Raw genomic sequence first — 13059 nt, forward strand, 5'->3', positions numbered from 1 at the left:
TCAAGTCATTCCCGGTGATTATCGGTGAGTCAGGATATTTGCCCAGGCTGTTAGATTTGGCACAGAACCGGCTGCCATTCTACAAGCAGGAAGAAATACGACAAGTTCACGCATCGCTGCTTTACTGTAAATGCAGACTTGTGTGCAAGGAGCGATCGCTGGCATTCCCACACACACAGAGCCCTCCCTGGAGCCCAGCAAGCTGGCAATCCGTCCAGCACTTGGCACGCATGCCGTCATTAGGAACACAGTGAACAGGCGTTTGTGTTACTGAAGCTTTGAAAAGCCAAACGGCGGTCCTGTAACCCGCGCAGTGCGTGTGCGCCAAATCCACAGTGCGCTCGCTCGCTGTACGTTGTATGGATTCCACCTGCAATGTTGGACAGGTGTTGGAAATTTGCAGAGCTCGCTAAACGCCTCAATTCAAGTCAATGAGAGTGCGTCCCAAACGTGCGTTTTCTGGAAGATTTTCCTCTTAACCCTTTAAAGTCCACATTTTTCAATGAGTTAGCGGGACTCAAAATGTGCTCTACCAAAACGGTGGAGCAGAACGTCAAAGGTTTAACAAATGAAATTCCAAAAAGAAAACAACAGATAGAGAAATGCAGAAATCTTCAGACAACGTTCCTCAACAAGCCAAAAACGTGCAAAACATCCCCATGTGTTCTCTGATACATTGGGGGGGGGGGGGGGGGTCCCTTATCTGATACATTGGGGTTCCCTCAACTGATACGTTGGGAGGGGGGGAGTATGGAGTCTCCCATGTTGTATATTGGGGGGATACATTTGGGATGCTTCTTCATCTGATACATGGAGTTCTCTTATCTGATACACTTGGGGAGAAATCTCCTTTTGCATATCAGGGGTCCCTCCTCTAATACATTGGGGTTTCATAATCTCATACATTGGCGGTCTCTTATCTAATACATTAGGGACCCCTCATCTGATACATTGGGGTTCCCTCCTCTTCTTCATCAGGGACCCTTCATTAGACACATGGGGTTCCTCTCATCTGATACATTGGAGGAAGTATGGAATCTCCCATGTTGTATATGGGGGGGGGGGATATATTTGGGATCCTTCATTACATACACGGGGTTCTCTGATCTGATGCACTTGGGGAGAAGTCTCTCATTTTGCATATCAGGGGTCCCTCCTCTAATAAATTGGGGCTCCATAATCTCATGCCTTGGGGGTCCGTCATCTAATACATTGGGGTTCCATTATCTAATACACCAGGGGTCCCTCATCTCATACATTGTGGTTGCCTTATCTGATACATTGGGGTTCTTCATCTGACCCATTGGGGTTGCTCATCTGATACATCAGGAGTCCCTCTTCTCATATATTGAGGGCCTCTCATCTGATACATTGGGGTTGCTCGTTTAATCTGTTGGAGTCTCTCGTCTGATACATCAAGGGTCCCTTAACTAATATGTTGAGGGTCCATCATCTGAGATATTGGAGATGGCACGTTTGATAAATTTGGGGGGGGGGCACTCATCTGATACATCAGAGGTCCTTCATCTGACACATTGGAGGTTCCCCATCTGATATGTTTGGGTACCTCATCTAATACATTAGGGTTTTCCCTTGTCTGACACATTTGGAATCCTTCATGTGATACATTTGAACATCTCATCTCATTCATTGGGGCTCTTTATCTCATACATTGGGGCTCCTCAACCTATACAATGGAGTCCTCAACTTATACACTGGGGAATTCCTCATCCTATACATTGGAGATTTCTCATTGGGGCTCTTCATCTCATACATTAGGAATTCCCCATTGTATACATTGGGGCATCTCATACATTAGGGTTCCTCATCATTTACATCAAGGTTCCACATCTCATATATTGAGGGCTCCTCATCCCACACATTGGGGATCCTCATCTCATTCATGGGGGCTCCTCAACCTATACATTGGGGGATTCCTCATCCTATACATTGGGGATTTCTCAGTGTATACATTGGGACGCTTCATCTCATACATTAGGAATTTCTCATTGTATACATCGGGGTATCTCATACATGGGAGTTCCTCATCTTATATATTGAGGGCTACTCATTTCATACATTGAGGGCTCATCTCACACATTGGGGATCCTCATCTCATACATTGGGGGGTTCCTCCATCTCATACATTGGGGGGCTCCTCCATCTCATAAAGTGGGGGGCTCCTCATCTCATAAACTGGGGGGTTCCTCATCTCATAAACTGGGGGGGTTCCTCATCTCATAAACTGGGGGGGGTTCCTCATCTCATAAACTGGGGGGGTTCCTCATCTCATAAACTGGGGGGGTTCCTCATCTCATACATTGGGGCTCCTCATCTCTTTCATTGGGGTTCATCTCATACATTGAGGGCTCCTCATTCCATACATTGGGAGGTTCCTCATTCCATACGTTGGGGGGGGGGTTCCTCCTCCCATACGTTGGGGGGTTCATCTCATACATTGGGGGTTCCTCATCCCATAGGTTGGGGTGGTCCTCCTCCCATACGTTGGGGGGTTCATCTCATACATTGGGGGGTTCCTCATACCATACATAGGGGGGGGGTTCCTCATCTCATTCATGGGGGCTCATCCCATACATTGAGGGGCTCCTCATCCCATATATTGGGGAGCTCCTCATCCCATACATTGAGGGGATCCTCATCCCATATATTGGGGAGCTCCTCGTTCTACACATCGGTGGTTCCCTCCTGGGATACATTGTATCATTATTGGTAAACTTTGCATTTCCCGGGAAGAAGGTGACACCTGACACAACACATACACAGGTCGTTCCTTTCCCCATAATACACATTTCCCAGCAGAAGATCAACTTACCGGGCAGAAGAGTCCGGCCAGGCACAGCAGCAGAGGTAAGTACTCCATAGCGGTAGATCCCCGGACTCCGGTCACTTTGTAATCACTTTGTACAGATCTCCCGGAGGTGAGAACAGGTGCGACCCCCACTGATCCCGCGGAGCCTTACCCACTGATTCCGCGGAGCCTTGCCCACTGATTCCGCGGAGCCTTACCCACTGATCCCGCGGAGCCTTACCCACTGATTCCGCGGAGCCTTGCCCACTGATCCCCACCGGTCCCGCACTCAGCTCCCTCCGCAGCGCTCTCCGCTCTCATCTCCACTTTCCATTAACAAAGTCAGGCACAAGCAACGGGAGCCAATCCCCGGCTGGGGAGCAGCGACCAATGGGAGCGGTGCAGGGGCGGGGCTTGCTGGCTGTCGGTGTAGAGGAGGATGGTGCTGGCAGTGTGGGGCTGACAGTGCAGGTGAGAGGCACCGAACTCCGGAGTGCGGGAGAGGAGAGAAGAGAGTGCGGGAGAAGAGATCGGAGGGAGAGAAGAGAGTGTGGGAGAAGAGAGATCAGAGGAGGGAGAGAAGAGAGTGCAGGAGAAGAGAGATCAGAGGAGAGAGAGAAGAGAGTGTGGGAGAAGAAAGATCAGACAGAGAGAAGAGAGTGTGGGAGAAGAGAGATCAGAGGAGGGAGAGAAGAGAGTGCAGGAGAAGAGAGATCAGAGGAGAGAGAGAAGAGAGTGTGGGAGAAGAAAGATCAGACAGAGAGAAGAGAGTGTGGGAGAAGAGAGATCAGAGGAGGGAGAGAAGAGAGTGTGGGAGAAGAGAGATCAGAGGAGGGAGAGAAGAGAGTGCAGGAGAAGAGAGATCAGAGGAGAGAGAGAAGAGAGTGTGGGAGAAGAAAGATCAGACAGAGAGAAGAGAGTGTGGGAGAAGAGAGATCAGAGGAGGGAGAGAAGAGAGTGCATGAGAAGAGAGATCAGAGGAGAGAGAGAAGAGAGTGTGGGAGAAGAAAGATCAGACAGAGAGAAGAGAGTGTGGGAGAAGAGAGATCAGAGGAGGGAGAGAAGAGAGTGTGGGAGAAGAAATATCAGAGGAGGGAGAGAAGATAGTGCAGGAGAAGAGAGATCAGAGGAGAGAGAGAAGAGAGTGTGGGAGAAGAAAGATCAGAGGGAGAGAAGAGAGTGTGGGAGAATAGAGATCAGAGGATAGAGATAAGAGAGATCAGAGAAGAGAGAGAACAGAGTGTGGGAGAAGAGAGATCAGAGGAGAGAGAGAAGAGATTGTGGGAGAAGAGAGATCAGAGGAGGGAGAGAAGAGAGTGTGGGAGAAGAGAGATCAGAGGAGGGAGAGAAGAGAGTGTGGGAGAAGAAAGATCAGAGGAGGGAGAGAAGAGAGTGCGGGAAAGCTATCACCAGGAGAGAATGCGGGAGGAGAGAGTGCGAGAGAAGAGAGATCAGGAGAAGAGAGATCAGGAGAAGAGAGAAGAGAGATCAGGAGAAGAGAGTGCGGGAGGAGAGAGCGCAAGAGAAGAAAGATCAGGAGAATAGAGTGCGGGAGGAGAGAAATCAGAGGAGAGAAAGAGAAGAGAGTGTGGGAGAGAGATCAGGAGGAGAGAGAGAAGAGCATGCGGGAGGAGAACCCCTAAACATTATATACATATACATTTTTTAGCAGAGACCCTAGAGAATAAAATGGAGGTGTTGCACTATTTTATGTCACATGATATTTGCGCAGCGGCCTTTCAAATGCATTTTTTTTGTAAGAAGTACAATGAATGAATAAAAAAAACGAAACAGTAAAGTTACAGTTGCCCAATTTTTGTTGTATATTGTGAAATCTGATGCTATGGCAAGTAAATAGAAACCCAACACGTCACGCTTTACAATTGCGCACGCCCGTGGAATGGCGACAAACGTCAGTATTTAAAAATCTCCATAGGCGACGCTTTAATAAATTTTAATGGTTACCAGTTTAGAGTTACAGAGGAGGTCGTGGCCTCGAATTAATGATCGCGGCGATACCTCACGTGTGGTTTGAACACCGTTTACATGTGCAGGCGTGACTTACGTATGTGCTTTCTTTCGGTGCGCGAGCACGGGGGGGCGGGGCGCTTGAAACATTTTTTTTTCTATTCATTTTATTTTTATTTTTTACATTGTTCCTTAAAAAAAAAAAAAAAGATCACTTTTATGGCTGTCAGAAGGAATGTAAACATCCCTTGTGACAGTAATAGGTGGTGACAGGTCCTCTTTGTGGAGGGATCGGGGGACTAAAAGACCCCAAATCTTTCCTCTGCACTTTGTTGGGGTCTCTGACCAGCCAATGGATGTGCGGCTGGATGCTCGGGTCTGCCAGTTGGACAGGCGGAGTCGTGGGGGGGGGGGGGGGGGGCGACATCTCCCTTTTGCTCAATTTTCTGCTCAAATGAAAAATTGAAAAAATAAAATAGTAATAATATATGAATAATTAAATAGTAAATAAATACACAAATAACTAAAAATCATCATAAATAAGTAAAATAAATTAATATGTAATAATAAGTGAATAAAATAATAATTAACCTCTAACCTTAAAAAAAAATATTAAATACATTATTACTATTAGTAAAATTTACAAAGATAAAAATCAAAATAATCATCCCAGCACTAACAGCGCTATCAGAATAATTAGAAATATTCAGTGCAAACAATGGCATTAAAAACCACTTAAAAGTCAATCGGTATGTGGAAAAAACAAATCCATTAAAGTTCTTATAATATAGAGGGTGCTTCACATCCCCTTATTAATATTAATAATAAGATAACAATAAACATCCAAACTCAAACAAAAAAAATATAAAATTAATAATATTAATAATAATTTATTTTGTGTTAGGGTGTTTGGTTATTTATTATTATTTTATTTGTTTAAGGGTTAACGTTAAGGGTTAATTATTTATTTATTGTTACTTAGTATTAATTTATTGAATTTAATTATTTTTATTTGATTTTTTTTTATCTATTTGTGTATTTATTTTATGTGTATTTATTCATTTATTATTATTATTCATAATGAAAAAAAAATATTTGTTTTTTTTATCTATTTTTGTATTTATTTTATGTGTATTTATTCATTTATTATTATTATTCATAATTTAATTATTTTTTTATTTGTATTTTTTATCTATTTGTGTATTTATTTTACGTGTATTTATTTTAATTATTTAATTATTTTATTATTATTATTCATAATAAAATAATTCTTTTATTTGTGTTTATTTAATCTATTTGTGTATTTTAAGTGTATTTATAAATTTATTATTATTATTATTATTATTATTATTCATAATTTAATTATTTTTTATTTGTGTTTTTTATCTATTTGTGTATATATTTTAATTATTTAATTATTGTTTATTTGTGTTTTTAATCTATTTGTGTATTTATTTTACGTGTATTTATTCATTTATTATTATTCTTCATAATTTAATAATTTTTTTTTTTTTTTATCTATTTGTGTATTTATTTTATGTGTATTTATTAATTTATTATTATTATTCATAATTTAATCGTTTTTTTTTAAATCTATTTGTGTATTTATTTTACAAGTATTTACTCATTTATTACTATTATTCATATAATAATAAATCAAATGAAAATAAATAAAATAATAAATAACCCTAACCCCTAACTCCGAACCCTAACCTAAACTAAACTCAAATCCCCTTACCCTAATGGAAAAAAAAACATTATAATAAATTAATAATAAAAGAAGAAATAAAAGATATTGAAAAGATAAAATTGAAAAGATAAAACTGAAATACCTAGCAACAAATGATGCAGCAGACAATAGTTTTCTCTATTGGCTAATAAAAAGAATGCCAAAAGCCCAAAAACGCTGCATGCAAACGCACGCGTCGCGCAGAAATGCGCAAAAAGACGCTACGCTCCGGCGTGAATGAAGCATGAGAACCGAGCATTCAGCAACGTTCGATCGCTCAGGACAGATGCAGCATCCGCCTAGTAAAGTATAAATATGGAAAAAAAACCCCAAAAAAAACCAAAAGCAAACATTTTATTATATTGCAGCTTACCAATTCTCAGATGTGATGGCTGCATTAGTATTATTATTTTTATCTGGTGATTCAGCCAGCAAGTCTGTTGTTTTTCCGATCGAAAGCTCTCCAGCAGAATGTATCAGTTTACATGTAGGAGACAATCCATTTACCACTGGCAGGGGTGCTTACAATGATTAGCTTTCATTTATTCATGTAAAAGCTTTATCCCCCAAATGGAAAAAAAAAAAAAAAATGCTCATAAAGTGAGCTGGAGACTGGCTTTAATTTGTTAGTAAATCTGCTAATACATTTAAAACAATTGCCACTTCTGCCCAATGCTCTTAAAGGGAAAAAAATAAAAATAAAAAATAAAATATATATATATATATATATATATATATATATATATATATATTTTTTTTTTTAATTAAATTTATATATATATATATATATATATATATATATATATATATATATATATAAAAAAAATTTTTATTCACATTTTTTTTTTTATTAATTTTTTCTTGCAATTTAGTGTAAATATGAGATGTGAGGTCTTTTTGACCCCCAGATCTCATATATAAGAGGACCTGTCATGCTTTTTTTCTATTACAAGGGATGTTTACATTCCTTGCAATACGAATAAATGTGACTTATTTTTTTTCTTTTTTTTTAAAGGACAGCATAAAAAAAAATAAAAGGTAAAATAAAAAAAATAAAAAAAAGGCCTGATGCGCAAATACGGTGTGACAGAAAGTATTGCAACGACCGCCATTTTATTCTCCAGGGTGTCTGAAAAAAAATATATATATTATGTTTGGGGGTTCTAAGTAATTTTCTAGCAACAAAAAACAAAAAAATGATTTTAACTTGTAAACACCAAATCTCGAAACGAGGCTCGGGGGCTATTAAATGGTTAATACATTTTTTTTATTGCTTTTAGGGCCAATTCCCCGCCATGGTAAAACGTCTGTCATCGCAGGGACACAATTGTGACAGCCGAGAGCTTCAGCGCTACGATAAAACAAAGACATACTGCATTTTATTGCAGAGCACCAGCCCGAATCGCACTGCATCGCACCGCCAGACATTGCAGTGAATGAAGTGTACGTTTGTACACTACAATTAAAGCTGATACAAAAAAAAATACAAAAAAAGGGCACTACACTGCCCCCTAGCCAGCGGCATCTTGTACTATACTGCCCCCTAGCCAGCTGCATCTTGTAACACACTGTCCTCTAGCCAGTGGCATCTTGTACTACACTGCCCCCTAGCCAGCTGCATCTTGCACCACACTGCCCCCTAGTCTGCCGCATCTTGCACCCTAGCCTAGTCTGCCGCATCTTGCCCCCTAGCCAGCTTCATCTTGTACTACACTGCCCCCTAGCCAGCTTCATCTTGTACTACACTGCCCCCTAGCCAGCTGCATCTTGCCCTACACTGACCCCTAGCCAGCTGCATCTTGCACCACACTGCCCCCTAGTCTGCCGCATCTTGCACCCTAGCCTAGTCTGCCGCATCTTGCCCCCTAGCCAGCTTCATCTTGTACTACACTGCCCCCTAGCCAGCTTCATCTTGTACTACACTGCCCCCTAGCCAGCTGCATCTTGCCCTACACTGACCCCTAGCCAGCTGCATCTTGCACCACACTGCCCCCTAGCCAGCTTCATCTTGTACTACACTGCCCCCTAGCCAGCTGCATCTTGCCCTACACTGACCCCTAGCCAGCTGCATCTTGCACCACACTGCCCCCTAGTCAGCCGCATCTTGCACCACACTGCCCCCTAGCCAGCTTCATCTTGTACTACACTGCCCCCTAGCCAGCTGCATCTTGTACTACACTGACCCCTAGCCAGCTGCATCTTGCACCACACTGCCCCCTAGTCAGCCGCATCTTGCACCACACTGCCCCCTAGCCAGCTTCATCTTGTACTACACTGCCCCCTAGCCAGCTGCATCTTGTACTACACTGACCCCTAGCCAGCTGCATCGGCCCTACACTGACCCCTAGCCAGCTGCATCTTGCACCACACTGCCCCCTAGTCAGCCGCATCTTGCACCACACTGCCCCCTAGCCAGCTGCATCTTGTACCACACTGCCCCCTAGCCAGCTTCATCTTGTAACACACTGCCCTCTAGCCAGTGGCATCTTGTACTACATTGCCCCCTAGCCAGCTGCATCTTGCACCACACTGCCCCCTAGCCAGCTGCATCTTGTACTACACTGCCCCCTAGCCAGCTGCATCTTGTACTACACTGCCCCCTAGCCAGCTGCATCTTGCACCACACTGCCCCCTAGCCAGCTGCATCTTGCACCACACTGCCCCCTAGCCAGCTTCATCTTGCACCACACTGCCCCCTAGCCAGCTGCATCTTGTACTACACTGACCCCTAGCCCGCTGCATCTTGCACCACACTGCCCCCTAGCCAGCTTAATCTTGTACTACACTGCCCCCTAGCCAGCTTAATCTTGTACTACACTGCCCCCTAGCCAGCTTAATCTTGTACTACACTGCCCCCTAGCCAGCTGCATCTTGCCCTACACTGCCCCCTAGCCAGCTGCATCTTGCACCACACTGCCCCCTAGCCAGCTGCATCTTGTACTACACTGCCCCCTAGCCAGCTGCATCTTGTACTACACTGCCCCCTAGCCAGCTGCATCTTGTACTACACTGCCCCCTAGCCAGCTGCATCTTGCACCACACTGCCCCCTAGCCAGCTGCATCTTGCACCACACTGCCCCCTAGCCAGCTGCATCTTGTAACACACTGCCCTCTAGCCAGTGGCATCTTGTACTACACTGCCCCCTAGCCAGCTTCATCTTGTACTACACTGCCCCCTAGCCAGCTGCATCTTGCACCACACTGCCCCCTAGCCAGCTGCATCTTGCACCGCACTGCCCCCTAGCCAGCTTCATCTTGTACTACACTGCCCCCTAGCCAGCTGCATCTTGCACCACACTGCCCCCTAGCCAGCTGCATCTTGCACCACACTGCCCCCTAGCCAGCTGCATCTTGTAACACACTGCCCTCTAGCCAGTGGCATCTTGTACTACACTGCCCCCTAGCCAGCTGCATCTTGCACCACACTGCCCTCTAGCCAGCTTCATCTTGTACTACACTGCCCCCTAGCCAGCTGCATCTTGCCCTACACTGACCCCTAGCCAGCTGCATCTTGCACCACACTGCCCCCTAGCCAGCTGCATCTTACACCACACTGCCCCCTAGCCAGCTGCATCTTGCACCACACTGCCCCCTAGCCAGCTTCATCTTGTACTACACTGCCCCCTAGCCAGCTGCATCTTGCACCACACTGCCCCCTAGCCAACTGCATCTTGCACCACACTGCCCCCTAGCCAGCTGCATCTTGTAACACACTGCCCTCTAGCCAGTGGCATCTTGTACTACACTGCCCCCTAGCCAGCTGCATCTTGCACCACACTGCCCTCTAGCCAGCTTCATCTTGTACTACACTGCCCCCTAGCCAGCTGCATCTTGCACCACACTGCCCCCTAGTCTGCCGCATCTTGCACCCTAGCCTAGTCTGCCGCATCTTGCCCCCTAGCCAGCTTCATCTTGTACTACACTGCCCCCTAGCCAGCTTCATCTTGTACTACACTGCCCCCTAGCCAGCTGCATCTTGCCCTACACTGACCCCTAGCCAGCTGCATCTTGCACCACACTGCCCCCTAGTCAGCCGCATCTTGCACCACACTGCCCCCTAGCCAGCTTCATCTTGTACTACACTGCCCCCTAGCCAGTTGCATCTTGTACTACACTGACCCCTAGCCAGCTGCATCGGCCCTACACTGACCCCTAGCCAGCTGCATCTTGCACCACACTGCCCCCTAGTCAGCCGCATCTTGCACCACACTGCCCCCTAGCCAGCTGCATCTTGTACCACACTGCCCCCTAGCCAGCTTCATCTTGTAACACACTGCCCTCTAGCCAGTGGCATCTTGTACTACATTGCCCCCTAGCCAGCTGCATCTTGCACCACACTGCCCCCTAGCCAGCTGCATCTTGTACTACACTGCCCCCTAGCCAGCTGCATCTTGTACTACACTGCCCCCTAGCCAGCTGCATCTTGCACCACACTGCCCCCTAGCCAGCTGCATCTTGCACCACACTGCCCCCTAGCCAGCTTCATCTTGCACCACACTGCCCCCTAGCCAGCTGCATCTTGTACTACACTGACCCCTAGCCCGCTGCATCTTGCACCACACTGCCCCCTAGCCAGCTTAATCTTGTACTACACTGCCCCCTAGCCAGCTTAATCTTGTACTACACTGCCCCCTAGCCAGCTTAATCTTGTACTACACTGCCCCCTAGCCAGCTGCATCTTGCCCTACACTGCCCCCTAGCCAGCTGCATCTTGCACCACACTGCCCCCTAGCCAGCTGCATCTTGTACTACACTGCCCCCTAGCCAGCTGCATCTTGTACTACACTGCCCCCTAGCCAGCTGCATCTTGTACTACACTGCCCCCTAGCCAGCTGCATCTTGTACTACACTGCCCCCTAGCCAGCTGCATCTTGCACCACACTGCCCCCTAGCCAGCTGCATCTTGCACCACACTGCCCCCTAGCCAGCTGCATCTTGTAACACACTGCCCTCTAGCCAGTGGCATCTTGTACTACACTGCCCCCTAGCCAGCTTCATCTTGTACTACACTGCCCCCTAGCCAGCTGCATCTTGCACCACACTGCCCCCTAGCCAGCTGCATCTTGCACCACACTGCCCCCTAGTCAGCTGCATCTTGCACCGCACTGCCCCCTAGCCAGCTTCATCTTGTACTACACTGCCCCCTAGCCAGCTGCATCTTGCACCACACTGCCCCCTAGCCAGCTGCATCTTGCACCACACTGCCCCCTAGCCAGCTGCATCTTGTAACACACTGCCCTCTAGCCAGTGGCATCTTGTACTACACTGCCCCCTAGCCAGCTGCATCTTGCACCACACTGCCCTCTAGCCAGCTTCATCTTGTACTACACTGCCCCCTAGCCAGCTGCATCTTGCCCTACACTGACCCCTAGCCAGCTGCATCTTGCACCACACTGCCCCCTAGCCAGCTGCATCTTACACCACACTGCCCCCTAGCCAGCTGCATCTTGCACCACACTGCCCCCTAGCCAGCTTCATCTTGTACTACACTGCCCCCTAGCCAGCTGCATCTTGCACCACACTGCCCCCTAGCCAACTGCATCTTGTAACACACTGCCCTCTAGCCAGTGGCATCTTGTACTACACTGCCCCCTAGCCAGCTGCATCTTGCACCACACTGCCCTCTAGCCAGCTTCATCTTGTACTACACTGCCCCCTAGCCAGCTGCATCTTGCACCACACTGCCCCCTAGCCAGCTTCATCTTGTACTACACTGCCCCCTAGCCAGCTGCATCTTGTACTACACTGCCTCCTAGCCAGCCGCATCTTGCACCGCACTGCCCCCTAGCCAGCCGCATCTTGCTCTAGACTGCCCCCTAGCCACATAGCAACGCAGAGCGCTGAATCGCTCTGGCTGCTCTGCGATTTGCAGTGCGAATTGGCCCTTAGGCAACCTGTTACCTTTTCCAGAGGGTTAAAAAAAAAAATGATCTGATCCCTCTCCCCCCAATCCACACATTTGAGGTAGATGGGGGGAGGAATCACTCCCATTGATTGTGCCGACCCAGCATCTGGAGTACTTGGGCTTGCTGCTGGACTCCAGGGAAGCAAGAGTATTTCCTTCAGACAAATTGCAGACTCTCAGATCCGCAGTAAAATTGCTGATGGCCCGCAAGTGGTCGTCGCTCCGCTTCTGCATGCGAGTACTGGCGCTCATGGTAGCCTCCTTCGAGGCATTACCATATGCCCAGTTCCACACCAGAGTCCCGCAGAAGGAGATTTTGACAAAATGGGACAAATCTCAGTTGTCCCTGGATCGGCAGATCCAGGTGACCCAGTCAATCAGAGACTCTCTGATCTGGTGGTTGAGGTCCCCGGTGATTCAGTCCGGGAAGTTGTTCCTACCTCTGAAATGGACGGTGATCACTACGGATGCCAGTCTATCCGGCTGGGGTGGAGTGATGGGGGTTCAGTCAGCTCAGGGCCTCTGGCCGACGGAAGAATCCAAGTTGCCAATCAATCTGCTCGAATTGAGAGAGATCAGGCTGTGCCTCCACACATGGTCGATGAGACTGCAAGGGCGTCCAATCAGGATCCAGCTGGACAACGCCAC

The 13059-nt window shown here is 46.8% G+C and overlaps 1 protein-coding gene across 2 annotated transcripts in view; it reads right to left on the bottom strand.

Moving 5' to 3' along the window:
* Positions 1-3829, bottom strand: part of VIPR1 (vasoactive intestinal peptide receptor 1) — a 440205-nt gene extending 436376 nt beyond the window's left edge. For both annotated transcript variants that reach the window (XM_077490661.1, XM_077490660.1), the window contains exon 1: positions 2834-3829. In XM_077490661.1, the coding sequence (XP_077346787.1) occupies positions 2834-2881 (48 nt within the window). In that variant the 5' untranslated portion in view covers positions 2882-3829. The remainder of the gene's footprint in view (positions 1-2833) is intronic.
* Between the last annotated feature and the right edge of the window lie 9230 nt (positions 3830-13059).

Source organism: Lithobates pipiens, unplaced genomic scaffold (assembly GCF_037356315.1).
Source record: "Lithobates pipiens isolate NorthernLeopardFrog02 unplaced genomic scaffold, aLitPip1_a1.2 Scaffold_19, whole genome shotgun sequence".
In the NCBI taxonomy this organism is placed as follows: Eukaryota; Metazoa; Chordata; class Amphibia; order Anura; family Ranidae; genus Lithobates; species Lithobates pipiens.